The sequence below is a fragment of the Sinohyriopsis cumingii genome, chromosome 1, assembly GCF_028554795.1.
Source record: "Sinohyriopsis cumingii isolate HCF-2022 chromosome 1, ASM2855479v2, whole genome shotgun sequence".
Classification (NCBI taxonomy): Eukaryota; Metazoa; Mollusca; class Bivalvia; order Unionida; family Unionidae; genus Sinohyriopsis; species Sinohyriopsis cumingii.
The window spans coordinates 77,919,590-77,938,828 of record NC_142961.1 but is presented as its reverse complement, the minus strand read 5'-3'; the positions used below and the strand labels follow the sequence as shown (position 1 = coordinate 77,938,828).

The following is a 19,239-nucleotide window of genomic DNA, read 5'->3' as shown; positions in this document are numbered from 1 at the left end:
GATTACTAAGTATGGTATAAGGCTTACATTTGGTGGGTTTTTAATTAAGCTATATTGGTGAAAACTGCTGACAGCACTAAATGTAAGTGCCACTAGCAATCTGATTAAAAATCAAGCTTTACTTATCAGCAGGTACATCTGACAGGCACCAATGTCAGGTTATGTTCCATTAATGTTTTGATTAATCAATGAGATTGTATCTTTTGTAATGCTGAAAGCGAAAACTCACCCTAATGCAATGCTTTATCTGATTGGCTGCTAAAAATAAGTGGACCTAGAATTCCCAAGATCAGTAAACATGAACCTTTGTCAGAGCCTGTCAGATCTCTGTTGTGTCATGGATCTCTTTTCTAACTAGATTGTGCCACTAGTACATATAAACATAATTGAACACAAAGCTCATGAAAATCTTTCCTTGGGTAACATATAATTGTACATAAAGCTCATGAAAATCTTTCCTTGGGTAACATATAATTGTGCATAAAGCTCATGAAACTCTTTCCTTGGGTAACACATAATTGTACATAAAGCTCATGAAAATCTTTCCTTGGGTAACATATAATTGTACATAAAGCTCATGAAACTCTTTCCTTGGGTAACACATAATTGTACATAAAGCATATGAAACTCTTTCCTTGGGTAACACATAATTGTACATAAAGCTCATGAAACTCTTTCCTTGGGTAACATATAATTGTACATAAGGTATCACGGTACCAATTGTTTTTCCATATACCTCAATGCTAATGTTTTGTGAAATAAATATACTTTCTGTCCTACTTGGGCATGCATGTCACACGCTGTCATATAGAACAATGCTAGATTGTCAATTTGACAATGACATAACCAGGTACTCCATTGCATTTAAGAGAGATAACTCTACTGGAACTAGACAGGGGTAAGAGTTATCTAGTCACAACAAGCACATTTTCAGTCATGTGTACCATATTTTAAAAAAATCATAAAAAATACAAAATATGATCTAGATAGAAATTAACACAAACTCACATGTTGCCAAGAGGCTCAACTTTTTTTTAAGCCAAACAGAAAGTACAAGTCTTACATAATGCACCAATCACAGCTAGTTTTGTTCTTTAATTCTGAATACAATGTTCCATACACCTTAAGCTCCGCCCACCTGGACTTGCGCAATTGGTACCGTTATACCTATAGCAAACCTTAATTTTTCCAATAATCTGTGAAATAGTTCGGGACTGTATAAGTAACAAATATACTTAGTCTCACTTGTGAAAAACAATTTGATGAGGTACTAACCTATGTCTTATATGAATGTGTAAAGAAATGTCATTGAGCTGTTTGAACTATTGTTTTCATACTTTTGCTTCACTATCAAAATCATCTTTTGAAATAAAATGAATTCTTTCAACTATGAGTTGTATCTTATTCATATCAGCAATTATTGAACTTCACATAGGTGATATGGGATAAATCACATTATATCATATTATGTAATAACTAGGTCAAAGGTCAATGTACCAAATAGTATGCACCTGTCCTACTTCAAAATGTACAATTCACCTAAAAGAAAGGAATTTATATTTGTTTGGTAGGTGCAGAACTTAACATCAGAGACAGGTGGACATGACCCAATCTTATTATAAAGTATAAGCTTTGACCACTTTACACTATCTACAGATACAAGAGGTCACTAACCACCAGTCCTCACACAAAGGTCCACCTACCCATCCTCTTTGTAACACAAATAGTAAGCTTTCCTCCTTTGTAATGTGAATAAAATTGTTTCAATAAGCCAGTCAGTCACCAAATATAGTAAATCGCAGCTTCTAAGTGGTTATGTTTGGATTGGGAGGTGAAATTAGGGGAATAAAATACAGAAAAATGCCAAATATAAACACTAAGTATAGCACATCAAATGGAGTTAAAAACAGGAGGAAAGTGTTTATCTAAAAGGGAGAGGTAGCTTATGATAAAGGAATTAAAGGTGGCAAAATCAGCAATGCGAAAAATGAGAAGTGAAAGTTTGATGACCTTACCTTGGACAAATATATGGGGCAGGGCCCAACAGGTCCAAGGACAGCCCAAAGGCAGCTGTGCTATAACATCCCTTACAGGACCCAAATTTCAAGTGAAGTTGTGTTCATTTCCATCTAATATAAAAGGGTGAATAATTTAGATAATATAGATACATATAAAGTATATTTCTTCTACATAAGAATTTAATAATAATTGGCATAAGATAGAGAGAAACTTATCTCAGAGCCAAGCAGAACATACCTTATCAGTTTTTAAACTTGTAAACTTTACTGTGAGAAATTATCAAATTGCTTCTACTTACATTTGCGTCAAGATTGAGGGCTAATATAATACTTCACAAATCTTCTCTTTATTTTCATAATCAGTCACTGAAAATGTGAGATTTTATTTCCTTGAAATGTTATGACTGGTGTAAGGGAGATAACTGAATGATATACATAAGGTGTGGTAACCTTGAATACATTATCCATGTAATATAGATGAGTTCATCAACAACCTGTATTAACTTCATTGCAATTAAATTATCTCAAAATACATTACTGACAAAGTGAGAACCTAACATTTAGACTCCTATGTTTAGTGGAGACCTCAAGAGTCATGTAATTTTAATTTCTAAGATGACGCAGCTCTTTCATATCACATAGTTCATATTTTCTACAATGCCGGCATGTAGAGTGCAGCCTTCCATAACCATGCAGATATCATCTCATGCCAATTTGGATTCTTGCGATGGGATGCAAAGTTTCAAGAACAGTGTGGATTTGAATGGAATGAATACGCACTGTGTGACTAAAATGGTTATCATTCTTGTAATGTTGGACCAAACATGGAAATTCCACAGGAGCAGCTTGACAGAAAGAAATAGGATTAATTGAAAGTCAATAGTAGATTATAATTGGGCTTATACAAGTGCCAATGGGAAATGCTGACTTAAGGAAACTGTTCTTGTTTGTTGGTATTCACTGCTACTTCAACAAAAGGGAATGCAAGAGAACTGAACTAACTACATGAACAATTTCAAAGCAGGAGAGTGTAAAAAAAAAAGGGACAATTAGAGCAGGACAATTCAAATCAAAATGGGAAGGAATACCAAATCCTTAATAAATTACCTAAAAATTACTCATGCCAGAACATCCCACATGGTACAAGTGATCTATCTACAAGTGTACTTAGAGTGTTCTCTATCCTGGTTTATGGCATGCCTTACAAGAATAAGATAGTTGTTTTTGTACACATGATTTTTCATCTTTTGCAGGTACAATAGCCAATATTTGGCCAAAATCAACTATATTATGTTTACATAACTTATTTTGTTGCATGCATTCCAATCTAGGAGGTAACAGCACATACATAAAGGCATCAGGTAACACAAGTCTATATCTATCATAGCTATAGTTATCAAAAGTCCCCATCCAAAGCCATCTTGTGCTTTTTTCTAAAGATTTTATACATTTTATTCTTAAAGAACTTTCAATATTTGACCAAAAGTGTTCAGCACACATTTGTTTTCCTACATCAAACTAGTATAGTTCATAAATGCCGCCCACATGTATGCGTTTCTATGGAAACACTGTGAGGCTATTCTTTCCTTTAGGTATCACGGTACCAATTGTTTTTCCATATACCTCAATGCTAATGTTTTGTGAAATAAATATACTTTCTGTCCTACTTGGGCATGCATGTCACACGCTGTCATATAGAACAATGCTAGATTGTCAATTTGACAATGACATAACCAGGTACTCCATTGCATTTAAGAGAGATAACTCTACTGGAACTAGACAGGGGTAAGAGTTATCTAGTCACAACAAGCACATTTTCAGTCATGTGTACCATATTTTAAAAAAATCATAAAAAATACAAAATATGATCTAGATAGAAATTAACACAAACTCACATGTTGCCAAGAGGCTCAACTTTTTTTTAAGCCAAACAGAAAGTACAAGTCTTACATAATGCACCAATCACAGCTAGTTTTGTTCTTTAATTCTGAATACAATGTTCCATACACCTTAAGCTCCGCCCACCTGGACTTGCGCAATTGGTACCGTTATACCATAAAGCTCATGAAACTCTTTCCTTGGGTAACACATAATTGTACATAAAGCTTATGAAACTCTTTCCTTGGGTAACACATAATTGTACATAAAGCTCATGAACCTCTTTCCTTGGGTAACACATAATTGTACATAAAGCTTATGAAACTCTTTCCTTGGGTAACACATAATTGTACATAAAGCTCATGAAAATCTTTCCTTGGGTAACACATAATTGTACATAAATCTCGTGAAACTCTTTCCTTGGGTAACACGTAATTGTACATGAAGCTGATGAAACTCAGATTGGGCAGCACAAACAATAATTCTACCTGTACCATTTGAGAAACATGCGGCAGTGTGATAGGGTAGATATAAGGTCACAAAATCACCAGCATAAGATACAGATACAGTCTAAACATAAGACACTTGATTGGTAAAAAGTTGTCAGGCTCAAAATGTCTTTTAATTAGATACCTTGATTCAGGGCTTTCGTTTTAATCAAGTCAAGGTACAAGGTCTGTACTTTTTGATAATGTCAAAGGAATATCAATAAGTCTAGTGTTTGTTCATCAGGGAAGGGAAAGCATTAATTTCCAGGGTACTGTCAGAGGAGTTTAAAGAAGAAGAAGATCACATATTGTAGTTAAAGTACAGTATATATTTTGGTTTATGAGAATGACCCTGCAAAATACTATTTTGTTTGTGTGACCATTACAAAAATTGTCATCATAATTTAGTTTTTCAACTTAAATACATACAGTCTACCTTCATCTACAGGAATATATTTTGCAAGATTAACTTAATCTTCATTAAAACATGGATAAGTAACAGTCCTACTAGAAAGCTGCTTGCAAATCACTGACCATATGGCCTATATTTTGATTGATAAGATTGCACATTGGAGGCTGCCTAGTTATGAAAAGGCTAACCTAGAAAATTCAAGTGCCAATCGATGGCAATCTAAGATGGATTATATTCCTAAAACTTTCAGATGTTTGACAGGTTGTACACAAATCGAAGGATGTTAGATTAAAAATTGAATGATAAGATTTAATCTGTATTTTGAAGCATTATGGTAATAATATGTTTAAATTTGTCTTATTTTGCATGAATGCAAAATTTGCAAGTGAATAGTGTGCATTAATGGTGAATATCATAGACCTTATTGTTATATAATGTAGTTTTTATTAGCTGTCAGTGCACTGATAACATGAGATTACAAATAAAACAAACACTTTAGAACCAGATTTGATGCTGTAGTCAGCAATGACAAATTCTAGTTCAACACTGTAGATAGGTTTGTATGGTCTTGGAGCAAAAAGGTTATCTCATTTCTTTTCAGACTGATGGTGCTTCTGCCTGTTTGATCATGTCTGAAGAGAAGGCCCTTGCAATGGGATTCAAACCAAAGGCATATCTTCGGGACTTTGTCTATGTGTCGCAGGACCCTAAGGATCAGCTTCTCCTTGGGTAAACTGATGAAACTTCTTTTTATTTGTACCGAAATTGATCCAGCTTATGTTGTATGGACATCAAATATGAAAATGAGTCATTGATCAGGATCATGAAACTTCTTGGGTTTTTTTCTTTCTCAGATTAGCAAACTTATAAAAATTATTATCTTTTGTTGGTAATAAATTACTATATACAGTGCTAAAAGTAAAACTTAGAATAGTTGGATGTGCCTAATTTTAGGTTTCTCCTGTTGATATGATTTGAATTTTTTTTAAGTGACAGAACTTTGTATTTAACATTACCTATATGGCAGGGGCCTTGAGTGGCTGAGTGGTGTAAAGCGCTGTCCGTTACGGATCACTGCCATCTCACCTCTGTCTGCGTGGGTTCGAGTCTCAGATTCGGCTAATGTGGGTATGTGAGAAAGCTTGCCAGTAGCTTCTCGTGGGTCGGTGGTTCTTTCCGGGGTTTTCCCAGGTTCTTCCTCCACCATTAATACTGGCCGCCATGTATAGCTTATCGTGTGCTGAAAAATGGCGTTAAACCCTACAACAACCTTTATGGCAAAGGATATAACTTATATTTATCCACTGACATATGATTCATCCTCATATCTCATATATATGTACACATCTGTCACATGCAGACTTGATGTTAATCTTTGAGTTGTTTCCCAGTTGGAGCAGCTTTTCACATTCAAGATTTAACAGACCAAGAAATAGACCCTAAGAACAAAAGAATATGACTGATTACTGCTGAACTTGTTAGGTGATATATTTTTTTTTCATCTTCTCAGTTACGTTTATCCCTCTGACCATGTTCAGTATGATATATTAGTCATTTCTCTCTCTCTCTTAAAACACACACATGCTGTTGGTAATTTTAGTCACTTTATTAGAATCAGGTGTAGAATGTTTTTGTACTGGCTCAGAAGGCAGTATTCATTTGCTAGCAATGTGTAAGTGTGTCAGGTAATCAGACAAATATATGTAACACTGTTAAAGAAAAGCTCTTAATTTCTAATAGTTTTTACACTATATGATATGAGCCTCTTCTGTGGTAATTTCTTTACCATTTACATTAGTGCTTGAAGACAAAATGGTGATGCTGTTTATATTCATGCTAATTCTGCTTTCTTTATTTGCCATTATATGTTGTTATATTTCAAAGAGGACAAATAAAATCTGTTCTTTTTCACTGCACACAAAACAGTTTCTAACATCGGAGAAAATCAGCATCGTTTTGGAACATGCTGAAAACAAATTCTTGTTCTTAATACAATAAAATGGTTTTGACTTTCTTCCATTTTTTCAGACCATCTTATGCTACCCCAAAAGTTCTGGCCAGAGCGGGACTATCAATGTCTGATATCAGTGTCTTCGAATACCATGAGGCTTTTGCTGTAAGTATTATTTGTTCCATTGTTCGTCAGTGACTCATTATCATTCATATTGGATTACTAACATAACCTTGTAGCATTTCATGCCACAAATGACTTTGCCCTTGTTGACCTTATTTTTCTATAATTTGTTTTCTTTTGTGGGATCTAAGCCTCTTAAAGCTGTTGTTGTTGTGGGGTTTGACGCCATTTTTCAGCACACGATAGGCTATACATGGTGGCCAGTATTAATGGTGGAGGAAGAACCCGGAAAACCCCGGAAAGAACCACCAACCCACGAGAAGCTACTGGCAAGCTTTCTCACATGCCCACATTGGCTGAATCTTAGACTCGAACCGCTGCAGACAGAGGTGAGATGGCAGTGATCCGTAACGAAGAGCGCTTTAGACCACTTGGCCACTCGGGGCCCCCCTCTTAAAGCAGAGCAAATTAATGAAATAATAACATTTACCTGGTATTTTTCCTACTGGATGGGTATTGTCACATACTCATTCTGCATGATAATATTTAACTAATAAAAACATGAGAAGCTTGCCTGAGGCCATGTAAAGTCTCATATTCTTGTCTCCATGTCATGGCTGCTTGCAGTGTTTCCATGAAGTTAAATTTACAAGAGAGATAACAAACGAAATTGAAGGTTTTAATTTAATTTTGGTGAATTCAGATTTTGTTGTTGGCTTGCACTTTGGGCATGAGCAAAACATGTCTATTGGAGTTCATAGGTCTTGGATCTTTGTGACTGAATGAAGAAAAGTGGTTTCCACACAATAATATCCATTAGTTCTACATGACAGATCTGGATTAAACTCTGTGGAATAAACTTTTAGGATTGGGGTATTAAAAGTAGAAGCCTGTTGATTTTGGGGTTAAAGATCAAGGCAACTGTATTAAAAAAAGGACAAAAAAACTTTCACCAAAGTTTTAGGATGACTTATGTTTTATGTAACAAATCAGCTGATTGATTTTTGTGAAGTATATCACATTTTTGGAGCTGGAAAAGTTGAAAGTGAGAATTTTAGCTGATGCACCTTGCCTAAAATTGAGTTTTCAGAACTAGAAGATGCATTGCCAACATGACTGAAATAGCACACATAGTGACATCATTTTGAAGGCTTGAAAATATTTTACACTGTCAAATATATGTCAACTTTTTGACCAACTTGGCACACCGTATAACAAATTCAGAACTTTTCAAAAAGGAGATATGTAATATTAATAGATCTGATCACCACTTTAAGAGGTATAAACTTCTGGACTGTTCATTTGGTGATTATTAGTGCAAACCTATCAACAAGGAATAACCCCTTGGTATTCCTGAGAAGTGTTGCTAAGTATTGTCCCGAATTTTAATTTACTATTCAATTTTCAGGTACAAGAACATGTGCAATTGAACAATTGAAACAGTGAATAGTTACACAACTTTGTATTGCTTGATTTGCCTGGATTATGTTTTTATTGCAGAGTAAATCAGTGCAAGGTGAATTATAATGTACAGGCATGGATGATTTACCACCTTATCCTAGATAGGAAAAACATGGGGATATGTTTTCACTGTCTTTTTAATTCACTTGAATAAATGTAGGGAGTTTAAGGTACAATAACAAACAGTCTATGGCATTGATGGATTTGAAATCCTAATACAGCATTATGGAACAGATGTTAAATCTCGCATAGTAGTCAGTGTTAATTCAAGAAAGTGAAACTTTGGCAGAACTTATGTTAGTGAACAATCTTATTTTGGAGAAGAAGTATCCAAAGTACAATACATGTGAGTAACAGTACTCATACACAGGTAAGGAACAAATTAAACTAGAAGCGACATCTTTTAAGGATTTGATTTCAGTAGGTCTGTAACAGCTGATTTGGAAGAAAGATGCATATTGAAGTGTTAGTTAAATAATGAACTACGGCCATTTCCACCTCTATTTTGTTTTATTCCCCCAAACGCTTAATTTGGGGGGCCCCCGAGTGGCCGAGTGGTCTAAAGCGCTCTCCGCTATGGATCACTGCCATCTCACCTCTGTCTGCATGGGTTTGAGTCTAGGATTCGGCCAATGTGGGTATGTGAGAAAGTTTGCCAGTAGCTTCTCGTGGGTCGGTGGTTCTTCCCGGTGTTTTCCTGGGTTCTTCCTCCACCATTAATACTGACCGCCATATATAGCCTATCGTGTGCTGAAAAAATGGTGTTAAACCCCACAACAACAACAACAACCTTAATTTGGTGTCAAGTGGGAGCCACAGCCCACTCCCATTAGTTAAAATCCTGCAAGCATCTCTGAATTGAGCACTGGAGTTGCATCTGGAGTTGAAAGTATAGAAGCTAAAGAGCAGTGTCCAGTTAAAATGACTTTTTTTATTTCATTACATGTATTTATTTCTGTATTGTTTTTGTATTTGTTTCTTGTATTTAAATTAGTAATGGGTGCAGAACACTTGATACCATGAGTAGTTTTTGAAAACTGAAAACTGGTCATTGAAAAGTCATTGAATTTCAGTTCTCTGATCTGTATCTTGCAATATAACTTTAGTTCTTGACAATATATCTTGAAACATAGTTTGCTGAGAACTTACATGCAAAGTAAATGAAAGGACTATTGAGTTTGGGATCAGAAGTGAGGGTCAATGTGACTCAAAGAAAAATGGCTTTTACACAGTAAATTTTGTTCTAGATGAAGTTCCTTGACCATACTTTTGGATGACTTTCACAGTTACGTAATGGACACGTTTGAATGTACTGTACAGTTACTGTATTCATTCAGGCAGTGGACACATTTGTATGTAATGTACAGTTACTGTCTTCATCTATTCAAGGAATACATTTGAAAAAACTGTACAGTTACTGTCTTCAGTTTGGTAACGGGCATATTTGAATGTACTGTACAGTTGCTGTCTTCAGCTAGGCATTAGACACGTGTACTGTACAGATACTGCAGGTTGGTAGCATGTTCATCTTCAAGGAATTATTCCCAGGGAAGTACCTGGTTCCATTTTTAAAATGGTGACACATTCACTAAGATGGTAACAGAGAGAAAATATTATCCTGAAATGAACTTGCCTCCATGCGAACGACGAGTTCAGTCATTCTTTAAATTATGTTTCTAGTTTTGTTTTTGGAGGAAGTGCTTTTTGGTTAAGTTTAAGTTTTCAAATTTGTATCCTGTCATTTATTTATTATCATTGTCATTGTTTAAATTTGTACATACTATTTGGCAGTCATATATAATGTTTAAACCCAATAAACTTGGCAGCCATATACAATGTTTAAAACCAGTAAACATGGCAGTCATATATAGTTTAAACCCAATAAACTTGGCAGTCATATACAATGTTTAAAACCAGTAAACATTGCAGTCATATATAATGTTTAAACCCAATAAACTTGAAGGTGAATGGATTCTGTCAGTAGCAGTATGAAGAAACAATAAGTGTTAAGTTTAAAGCTTTATTATTTCAACTTTGCATGTAAGAATTCTCTTTATGTTCTTTTCAGGGCCAGATTTTGGCAAATTTAAAAGCCATGGATTCTGACTGGTTTGCAAAGAACTACATGGGTAGAAACCAAAAGGTAAATTGTGCTGATGTGTAGTTATTTGTTCTCTTCATTCCTTTTTATTATGCAGCATAAGGATAATAGACAAACAGATATAGATAGTTAAATAGATTAATAGATTAACTTAGTACATAAGGGATAAGAGATAACATAGCTTTCTGCATTCAGACTAGCAGCACACTTTGCATAGCGATTGTTAAAATTGTCAGTAATAGAATATTAACCTGCAGAAGCTACAGAATATAACTTATGCTGGAGGCTCAAACCTTTTTACCCTCCATCAGGCAGATGAGCTTATGGATGGATGGTTGTCTGTAGTTGGTCAGCATGATTGTTTTTGTCTTTTGCCCTCCAAAGGTACTTAAAGGATTGCTGTGAAACTTTACACATGGTCCAGCTGGTTTTAAAGGAAAACAGTGCAGTACAGACATCCTGATCTTGAAAACATAGTCCTCCTGAACCAGTGGTGAAATTGACATTCTCACTATATATAGTGGTCTTGGATGAAAATGATGCCACTGTCACCCACAAATTTTTTAACAATCTCATAACACCAGCTATTCTAATTTTAACAGCCATTCCAGCATTTCAAAAAGAATATTTCTTGCAATATATAGTTGTTCATATATTAAAATGATGCTGATAAACTTACAAATTGACTGCACTCTCATCATTCTTGAAATTCTTTGCATGGTTTTATCGACATGAGTCTTTCATTCATAATTTCCTATAGCAGTATGCAGTTAGTTCTAAATCAAAATGGTGTTTATATGACCTCCAGAATGGCACTATAGTGGCCATCTTGAAAATTTTCTTTCACTACCCCTCTTGCATGAACAGTGGCATTCACATTCACATCAGGTTTTAATAGCATCTTGCAGTATTTAATTGGTTTTGAATAGCAACAGTGCAGATCTGACAACCAACATAAGTGGCATTGTTTTGAAGGAGTTTTTAAAACCAGACCTAAGTGACTAATGTGATTGCTTTCATTTTTATTCTTCTTGGAGCTAATGAACACATTGACTTGTACATAAGTGAATTTTTGCTAGACTCTTTATTTCATTGCACTCCAATGCACAAGTTGTTAGTCAGCATTCTGACATTGATTTTTAAGGTCAAAGGTCTTGACATGTTTTTAGCTGTACTAGCTTGTGAATATGATAACACAAACAAGTATTGAATCCTGTTTTTGGATTGATCCGATAAATACCTTGAATGATGTCACTTAAATAACTTGGGTCATTTTTCTTCAAGAAATATATTGACTATGGATTTAAGCAAGCTAAACACATGGGTATAATCTTGACATTATCTTAAAACAAGTTTAATGATTTTCTATCTGTAGTGTCAGGTTCAAGGTCAAGAATTTAGTCCTGCAGTTATAGATAAATGTAAATTATGAATATAGTAACTTGGAAATATAAGAAAATATTTTGTTACCTTATTTGGTTCATTGGATTTCTTCAAGAATATTAGAGATTGTTTCAGCACCTAGAAGTTTAAAAGAACAAATGGTCTGTTTTTTTATTGCTGAAAATTCTTTTTGGCCAGTAGAGCATCAGTTATGTAAACAATTTAAGCAGTTTGGTATGCACAGTGTGATCTAGCTCAGTTTGGTATACACAGTGTGGTCCAGCTCAGTTTGGTATGCACAGTGTGATCTAGCTCAGTTTGGTCTACACAGTGTGATCTAGCTCAGTTTGGTATACACAGTGTGATCTAGCTCAGTTTGGCCTACACAGTGTGATCTAGCTCAGTTTGGTATACACAGTGTGATCTAACTCAGTTTGGTATACACAGTGTGATCTAGATCAGTTCTTGTAAAAGTATTGGTTCTGGATGACGTTTGCTAAAAAGGTATGTTGCTGTTGTTTTGTGGTTTAATACCATTTCTCACTGCACGATCAGCCAACATGGCAGCCAGTATAACCGGTGGAGGAAAACCCCAGGGTAAATCCCAGAAGGAACCACTGATCATGGAAAGCTAATGGCAAGCTTTCTCACATATGCACATTGGCTAAACTCGAGACCCAAACCAACACAGAGGTGAGATGGCAGTGATCGGTAAACATGAGAGCTTTGGGCCACATTGCCAGCCAGATCTCTGATAGAAAAGTATAAAAGTTCACAAGACATTTGGGGTTGGAATCAAGTTTTACAACTTAGGTACAGTCCTCCCACTACATAAAAAGCACTTAGCATAAAATGAGAGGCAGAGAGAGAGAGAGATGACCATGAGTGAAAACTTAATTATATTCAAATGACCATGCACTTCAGTACATTCACCGAGATAGGCTAAACATGGTGGCCAGTATAATTGGTGGAGGAAACACCAGGGGAAAAAACACCAGAAAAACTCATTGACTCACAGGAAGTTACTGGCCAGCTTACTCATAGACCCACATTGGCCAAGTGCAAGACTTGAACCTGCATGGTCAGATGGCAGTGAGCGGTAAAGCAAGCACTTTTGACTAGTTGGCCACCCTGGGCTCTGCAAGAAAGTTATAAAACTTCATTAAATGGAACATATTTTATTGCCATATCTAAGAGACATTTGTTGTTTTACAACTTAGGTACAGACCTCCCATTACATAAAAAGCATTTAACATAAAATCTGAGAGAGAGAAAGAAGAAAGAGATGACCATGAATGAATACTTAATTATATTCAGATGACCATGTGTTTAAGTATATTTACTGAGTGAATATAAGGTGCAGGATTACTAAGATCATGAAAAATCCTGGAAAAAATGTCATGGAAAGTAATAGAAAAGTAACAGAAAATGGCCAGAAATTTTAAATTGGTCTTTGCTTTGCTTATCAGACTGTGATGCTAAAGTGGGTAGGACAGATCACAGTAGGGAACTGAGGAGGTTGTCCTGACAAAAGTACTGTTTAATGTGTTGGTTAATTTTTTCTATCATATAGAACAATGTTATCATAATTTTCTGTACACAGATACAACTTTCTAGCCTTTTTGTCATAAACATCAAAGAATTGAGTCATGACAAATCAAACAATTGTCATGGAAAGGTCATTGGGTCAAAGAAATGATTTGTGTAGGAATCCTGAAGGTTGTAATTGGTGAAAAGCAACAGTCAGCAGAAGTTGTACTCTTTTCTACGTTTGAGATGATTGATTAGCAATTACCTCCTGAACCACTAAAGTTATATATATATATATATATATATATATCCTACCAATTCTTGTATCCTCCAGTTGTTTTATCTGTAAATTTTTTAATACCTTTTATAAGACACATCCCTTAAATAGCAAACACTGCTCAGTACCGTAGATGGATACTTAAGGGAAGCTATGTTGTACTTATCAACAGATCTAACATGACAACTGTCTTGCAGGTTGGGGCACCTTCCCTGGACAAATTTAACTTGTGGGGTGGTTCCCTATCACTGGGACATCCATTTGGCGCCACTGGTGTCCGACTGGTAACAACAGCTGCCAATAGATTGCACAAAGAAGATGGCCAATATGGTCTCGTGGCTGCTTGTGCTGCAGGTGGATTGGTAAGATTATGATCTACATTTCACACTTAACCGGTTTTGGTTTCCTGGCAATAAAAGCTCTTTTTCAGGCAGTTTTCATGTGAGAGTAATGGCTTAGGAGATGCATCTCCATATGATGTTCATCATCCTTCTGAACATAAATCAACCATAGCCTTATTTTTTGCTTCACTAACTGCAATATTTGGTAAATTCATTCGTTTTGTTTTGCATGATTTTTCTTGTTTCATGAATAGTTACATTTTTGTTGACTCAAAAATTAATGGATAGGTGTTTAACACAAACATTTTATGTGAAGTATTTTAATGTACCTTGTAGTAAAACCTACACAAATTGAATACAGTTAATTCGCAGTATTTCACATAAAATTTTAATTTCACAGATAATGTTCATGACATGGTTATTATACTTTTTGGGAATAAATCTTCTTCACGTTGAGGTTGACCTGATGGATTCTTCATAATAAAGTAATGAAATGTGATGATGAAATTCATTTCTGTTTATATAAACTGGTAATACAAGTTGGTTTTCTTTGAAATTGAACTATTATGAGCTTACTTAATTGTTAAACTTTTGCCCCAAGGTTATATACACCCTTGGTCCAGGGGTATAAATGCCCAAGACCCAAGGGTATATACACCCTTGGTCCAGGGGTATATATGCTCAAGACCCAAGGGTATATACATCTTGGTCCATGGGTATATATGCTCAAGACCCAAGGGTATATACATCTTGGTCCATGGGTATATATGCTCAAGACCCAAGGGTATATACATCTTGGTCCATGGGTATATATGCTCAAGACCCAAGGGTATATACATCTTGGTCCATGGGTATATATGCTCAAGACCCAAGGGTATATACATCTTGGTCCATGGGTATATATGCTCAAGACCCAAGGGTATATACATCTTGGTCCATGGGTATATATGCTCAAGACCCAAAGGTATATACATCTTGGTCCATGGGTATATATGCCTAAGCCCAAGGGGTAATACATCCTTGGTCCAGGGGTATAGATCATTTCATTTAGAGTTATTGTCTTTTTGTTTTTGTTGATGAATGTAATATATTTTGGAATCTTGTGAACACAGCTAGGTCAGTTTTTGATGGATCACTGTAAGACTTGGTGTATATTACAATTGAGACTAGTTGTTTTCATTAGATTTTATCATTGACTGCTTACATTAATAAATAAACAAAAAGGGCATTTGAACTAACAAAAATTGCAGAAGTAGAGTGATTTGTTGATATGTTGATATACACATCTAATAATTGCCATAATATATAAAAGAAGAAAGAAAAAGGCAATAACTCAAACAAAAAAATATCAGGAGCAGTGATTTCTTGATATACAGGGTTCCCACGCTACCAGAAAATCGGGGAAAAGGTCAGGAGAAATGATTTTTTTTTTCCAACTGTGAAAAGTCCTTAACGTTTGCAAATACTGACAAAAGTCAGGTATAAACCATGAATTTTACTCCACAACTTGACGTTCAAAACAATTACACAATTGAGTCGTAACATAACTGATTGCGAGTTAAATTTATTGAGTTCTAACGATAATATTAGGCGGTTGTAGTATGGATCATTTGGGTGCTTGCCATAAATATATTTGCTGAGACAATCCGAATGCTCAGTAGATTAGATTCATCAGGTAGACTTTTGTTTCACAGACAGTTCGATATTTGTATCTTTTTTTATATGGAAGGTATGAAAATCAGTCTAGAATCACAAGAGGCCAACATGGTGGCCTTAAAGCATAGCTGCTTTGCGGCTGGGTTAGTAAACTTAAATGTTGTTAAACCGAGTTATACCTGCATGAAATTTATACGAAAATTATTTATTTTCTCAGAAATTGTGAGGATTAAAATCGTTCTGCCTTTAATCTACTGAAAGATGATGAAACTAATGTGTTGGTGAAATTTGAGCTGGTAATAACAATTTTGATTGCTAGTCGCACGAAGACACAGAATCTCACAACCGTCATTTTCAAATATTGTAGAAAAAATTAAATGAAAGTCGTATGCTGGTTGTAATAAAAATACAAAACAAAATCGTTACAAGATAAGATTCTAATACTTTGCATTTATTTTATTTTTTTCATACTGTGATGGGAAATGTTTACTTTGTATAACATGCACATATATTGCTCTAGAATTCTTTAGAGTTAAAGATTTGAAAGGATACAAAATAATTTATGCTCATTATGTTGTTTCCATGTAGCAACATAATGTAGGTCGTCAAAGTAAAGTTAGAATTTGTATTCTGTACATTGAAGTGGCTTTAATGCCAATTTATAGGAAGATTTGTTTTGTGTGACTCATTTTGTGGTTTTGTACATGATCATCTTTTCCGACATGTTTTGTAGAGTCTTGAAAGAGAAACAACTTCAGATTTGGAAAAGGCATGTTTCATAATCCAAAATGTTCATTAATTCCATTTAGTGATGGTCATATGTTAACGTTGAAAAAATCAATTTCATCCTGGAAAAAACCGGAAAAGACCTGGAAATTTATATTTAGAAAAGCATGGGAACCATGGATATAGTCATCTTGAGATTCAGTCATCCATTATGCTCCAAGTCAAAATGGACAACAGCATAAGTGCTGAAATTTGTTGATATGCATATCTTTAGATGATTGTAACATTTTCCATGTATCATGAAAGTCCAATGAAAACTGAAACTATTCATTCATAATAGTCATACACCACATCCAGATGCAAGTGAACTAGGGCAGTAACTCTGCAACAAATATTATAGGGAGATTATTTTGTCAACATAGGCATTTTCAAATGATGATTATCAAAAAATGAGACTAGTCGTTTTCACAAGATATTATCATACACTGTATGCATCAGTAAAAAACAGGGCAACAGAACTTACCAAAACTTGCAGTTCGTTGATATGTCGACATGCACATCTTCAGATAATTACCATAATATTTACAAGAAAAGGGTAATAACTCTAACTCCCAAAGAATTGTCCAGGCCAGGAGACATGCTCCGGCCCATCAGATTGTAATAAGATGTTTTCTTAATGAAAAAACAAATTCAGAAAGAAAGATGCAAACCCCCTCTCTTTTATAATCAGCTTTCAAGTACATGTGTGTTTATTCTCCCTAGAAGGTAAATTTCACAATTGAGGATGATGATGTTATGATAATTGTGAATGTTCAGACTTGGATATTGCAAGTGATTGTACAGATACATCTGTCTCATTGTCTAGCAGACTTGAATATTGCAAGTGATTGTATGGATACATCTGTCTCATTGTCTAGCAGACTTGGATATTGCAAGTGATTGTACAGATACATCTGTCTCATTGTCTAGCAGACTTGGATATTGCAAGTGATTGTACAGATACATCTGTTTCTTTGTCTAGCAGCAGAACTAGTATGTGAGCATTGTGAGCATCAGCTATTTGTGATCTGTTGGTGATTTTCATCTGGATTATGAGTTTATTTGAACTAAATGTATATTTACACCCCCCATGTTTAGATTTGAGATAACAATGATTAAATTCCCATTTATCTGTTTTCCATGCTGCCCCAAAAAGTCTTATAAGATTCTGATGGATACTTGTAGAATGATATTATGCCTGCAATCACACTGTAACTCAGAAGTAGTTGAAATTGTAAAAAATGAAATAATGGTTTAACAGCTCATCATACTTTGATTTAATTCCAGGGTCACGGCATGATAGTGGAGAGGTATCCAAAGTGATCTCACCAACAAGCTTGGCCCATCTGTATCTGTGATGTCAATAAATAACAGTTGAAGATGGAGTTGAGAGACATTTCAGTGCAAGGATTGTCTACATTGTGATCAGTGGAATACAATTTGATGCTTGAAGACTATAACAATATTTGTATTTAATTTGAATCATTTGTCAGTAGAAATCTGCAACAGTTGATGAATCCTCTTTGAATCCTGAAATCGCTTTTCTGAAACTTTGGATTACTTCAACATTCAGTGTACATTTCTGTTGAAACAATTTAATTTGCATTTTGTACATTTCTCTTGTAATTTTATTTTCCAATGGATGTACATATTTTCATTACTGCAAAATAAAGTACCATTACCTATAATTCTAGTCAAGTATTCTTGCTTGCATAAAAAGATGGCCAATAGTGTACATTATTTATAAAAAAATAATATCAAACAAGTGAAATTCCATGATTCAAATCCAGTGCATGCTAATTACATCTAAGAAAATGCCCCAAATATGGCTTAACTAATTTAAGGATGTAATAAAGTTGATACAGTGACACATCATGTGTTAACATTGGTCATGTGTTAACATTGATCATGTGTTAACATTGGTCATTTTCTAGTTTGTACGATCTTGTTATGATAATTTTACATTCCAGTCAGTTGAGAAATGAAAGATTGGTAATTATCAGCTATTGGATACACCATGAAAATGCACTACTAACAACAGATGGTCTATGGCCAATGACATAACACAGATAACAGATACAGAATTGTATCATTAACTTTCCTGTTGTAGGGTCCTTTGAGTTAACAAATGAATTGAAAATGTTTTATCTTCATTATACAAATGCACTTGTTCGCTGCAAATGAATTAGCTGGAAAACAAATTAATGTGTCTAATTCTGAAAATATTTAAGGTTATTGTGTGAAACAAATGAAAATATTTTGTATTAAAAGAATTAAAGAATTAAGTGCTAATATTTCTCAATGAAACGACTTTAATGCTTATGAAATTATTTGACATTTGGGGGATAAGGAAAAGAGGTGTGAAATATAATAACCAAAAAATACTACACTGAGTTTGATTTGAAACTATTTTCAGAAAATTTACTGAGTACTCTGCTCTTTTTAATATGAAATTACGCTCTCCTTCATCCATGTCACGTGTTTCTAGTTACAATGCATTTACCTCATAACACTGGACTCCTCACCCAAGGATGGTACCAGTCAGTCTACTTTTACATAATAGATTTCAATGACCATCTAACCAATTAAGTTAAAAGTTGTGAATCAGTACATAAAATCTGCATATATGTTATATTTACCATAATTTCTGAGAGTTGACAGGAAAGTCTGTAAAAGCATAGCTGTGAAATCGTATGCATTTAATGTATTTCTCCTTCAAATATGTTCCCTGATCACATAACCTTTTTGGATATAAGCCTGTTTCCTCCCAAATCGAGCCCTACTAAAAAGATTTTTTTTTCTTTTCTGTCTATCTCACATAGACAACAGTATTGATGTATCACAATGATATGATC

The 19,239-nt window shown here is 34.7% G+C and overlaps 1 protein-coding gene across 1 annotated transcript in view; it reads left to right on the top strand.

Annotated features, from left to right (window-relative positions):
- LOC149807171 (trifunctional enzyme subunit beta, mitochondrial-like) overlaps window positions 1-18,072 on the top strand; it is a 53,881-nt gene extending 35,809 nt beyond the window's left edge. The window contains exons 11-15 of the mRNA XM_089963073.1: window positions 5,398-5,525; window positions 6,825-6,912; window positions 10,400-10,474; window positions 13,820-13,984; window positions 17,672-18,072. Coding sequence (XP_089819199.1) covers window positions 5,398-5,525; window positions 6,825-6,912; window positions 10,400-10,474; window positions 13,820-13,984; window positions 17,672-17,707 — 492 coding nt within the window. The 3' untranslated portion in view covers window positions 17,708-18,072. The remainder of the gene's footprint in view (window positions 1-5,397; window positions 5,526-6,824; window positions 6,913-10,399; window positions 10,475-13,819; window positions 13,985-17,671) is intronic.
- Window positions 18,073-19,239: the final 1,167 nt, after the last annotated feature.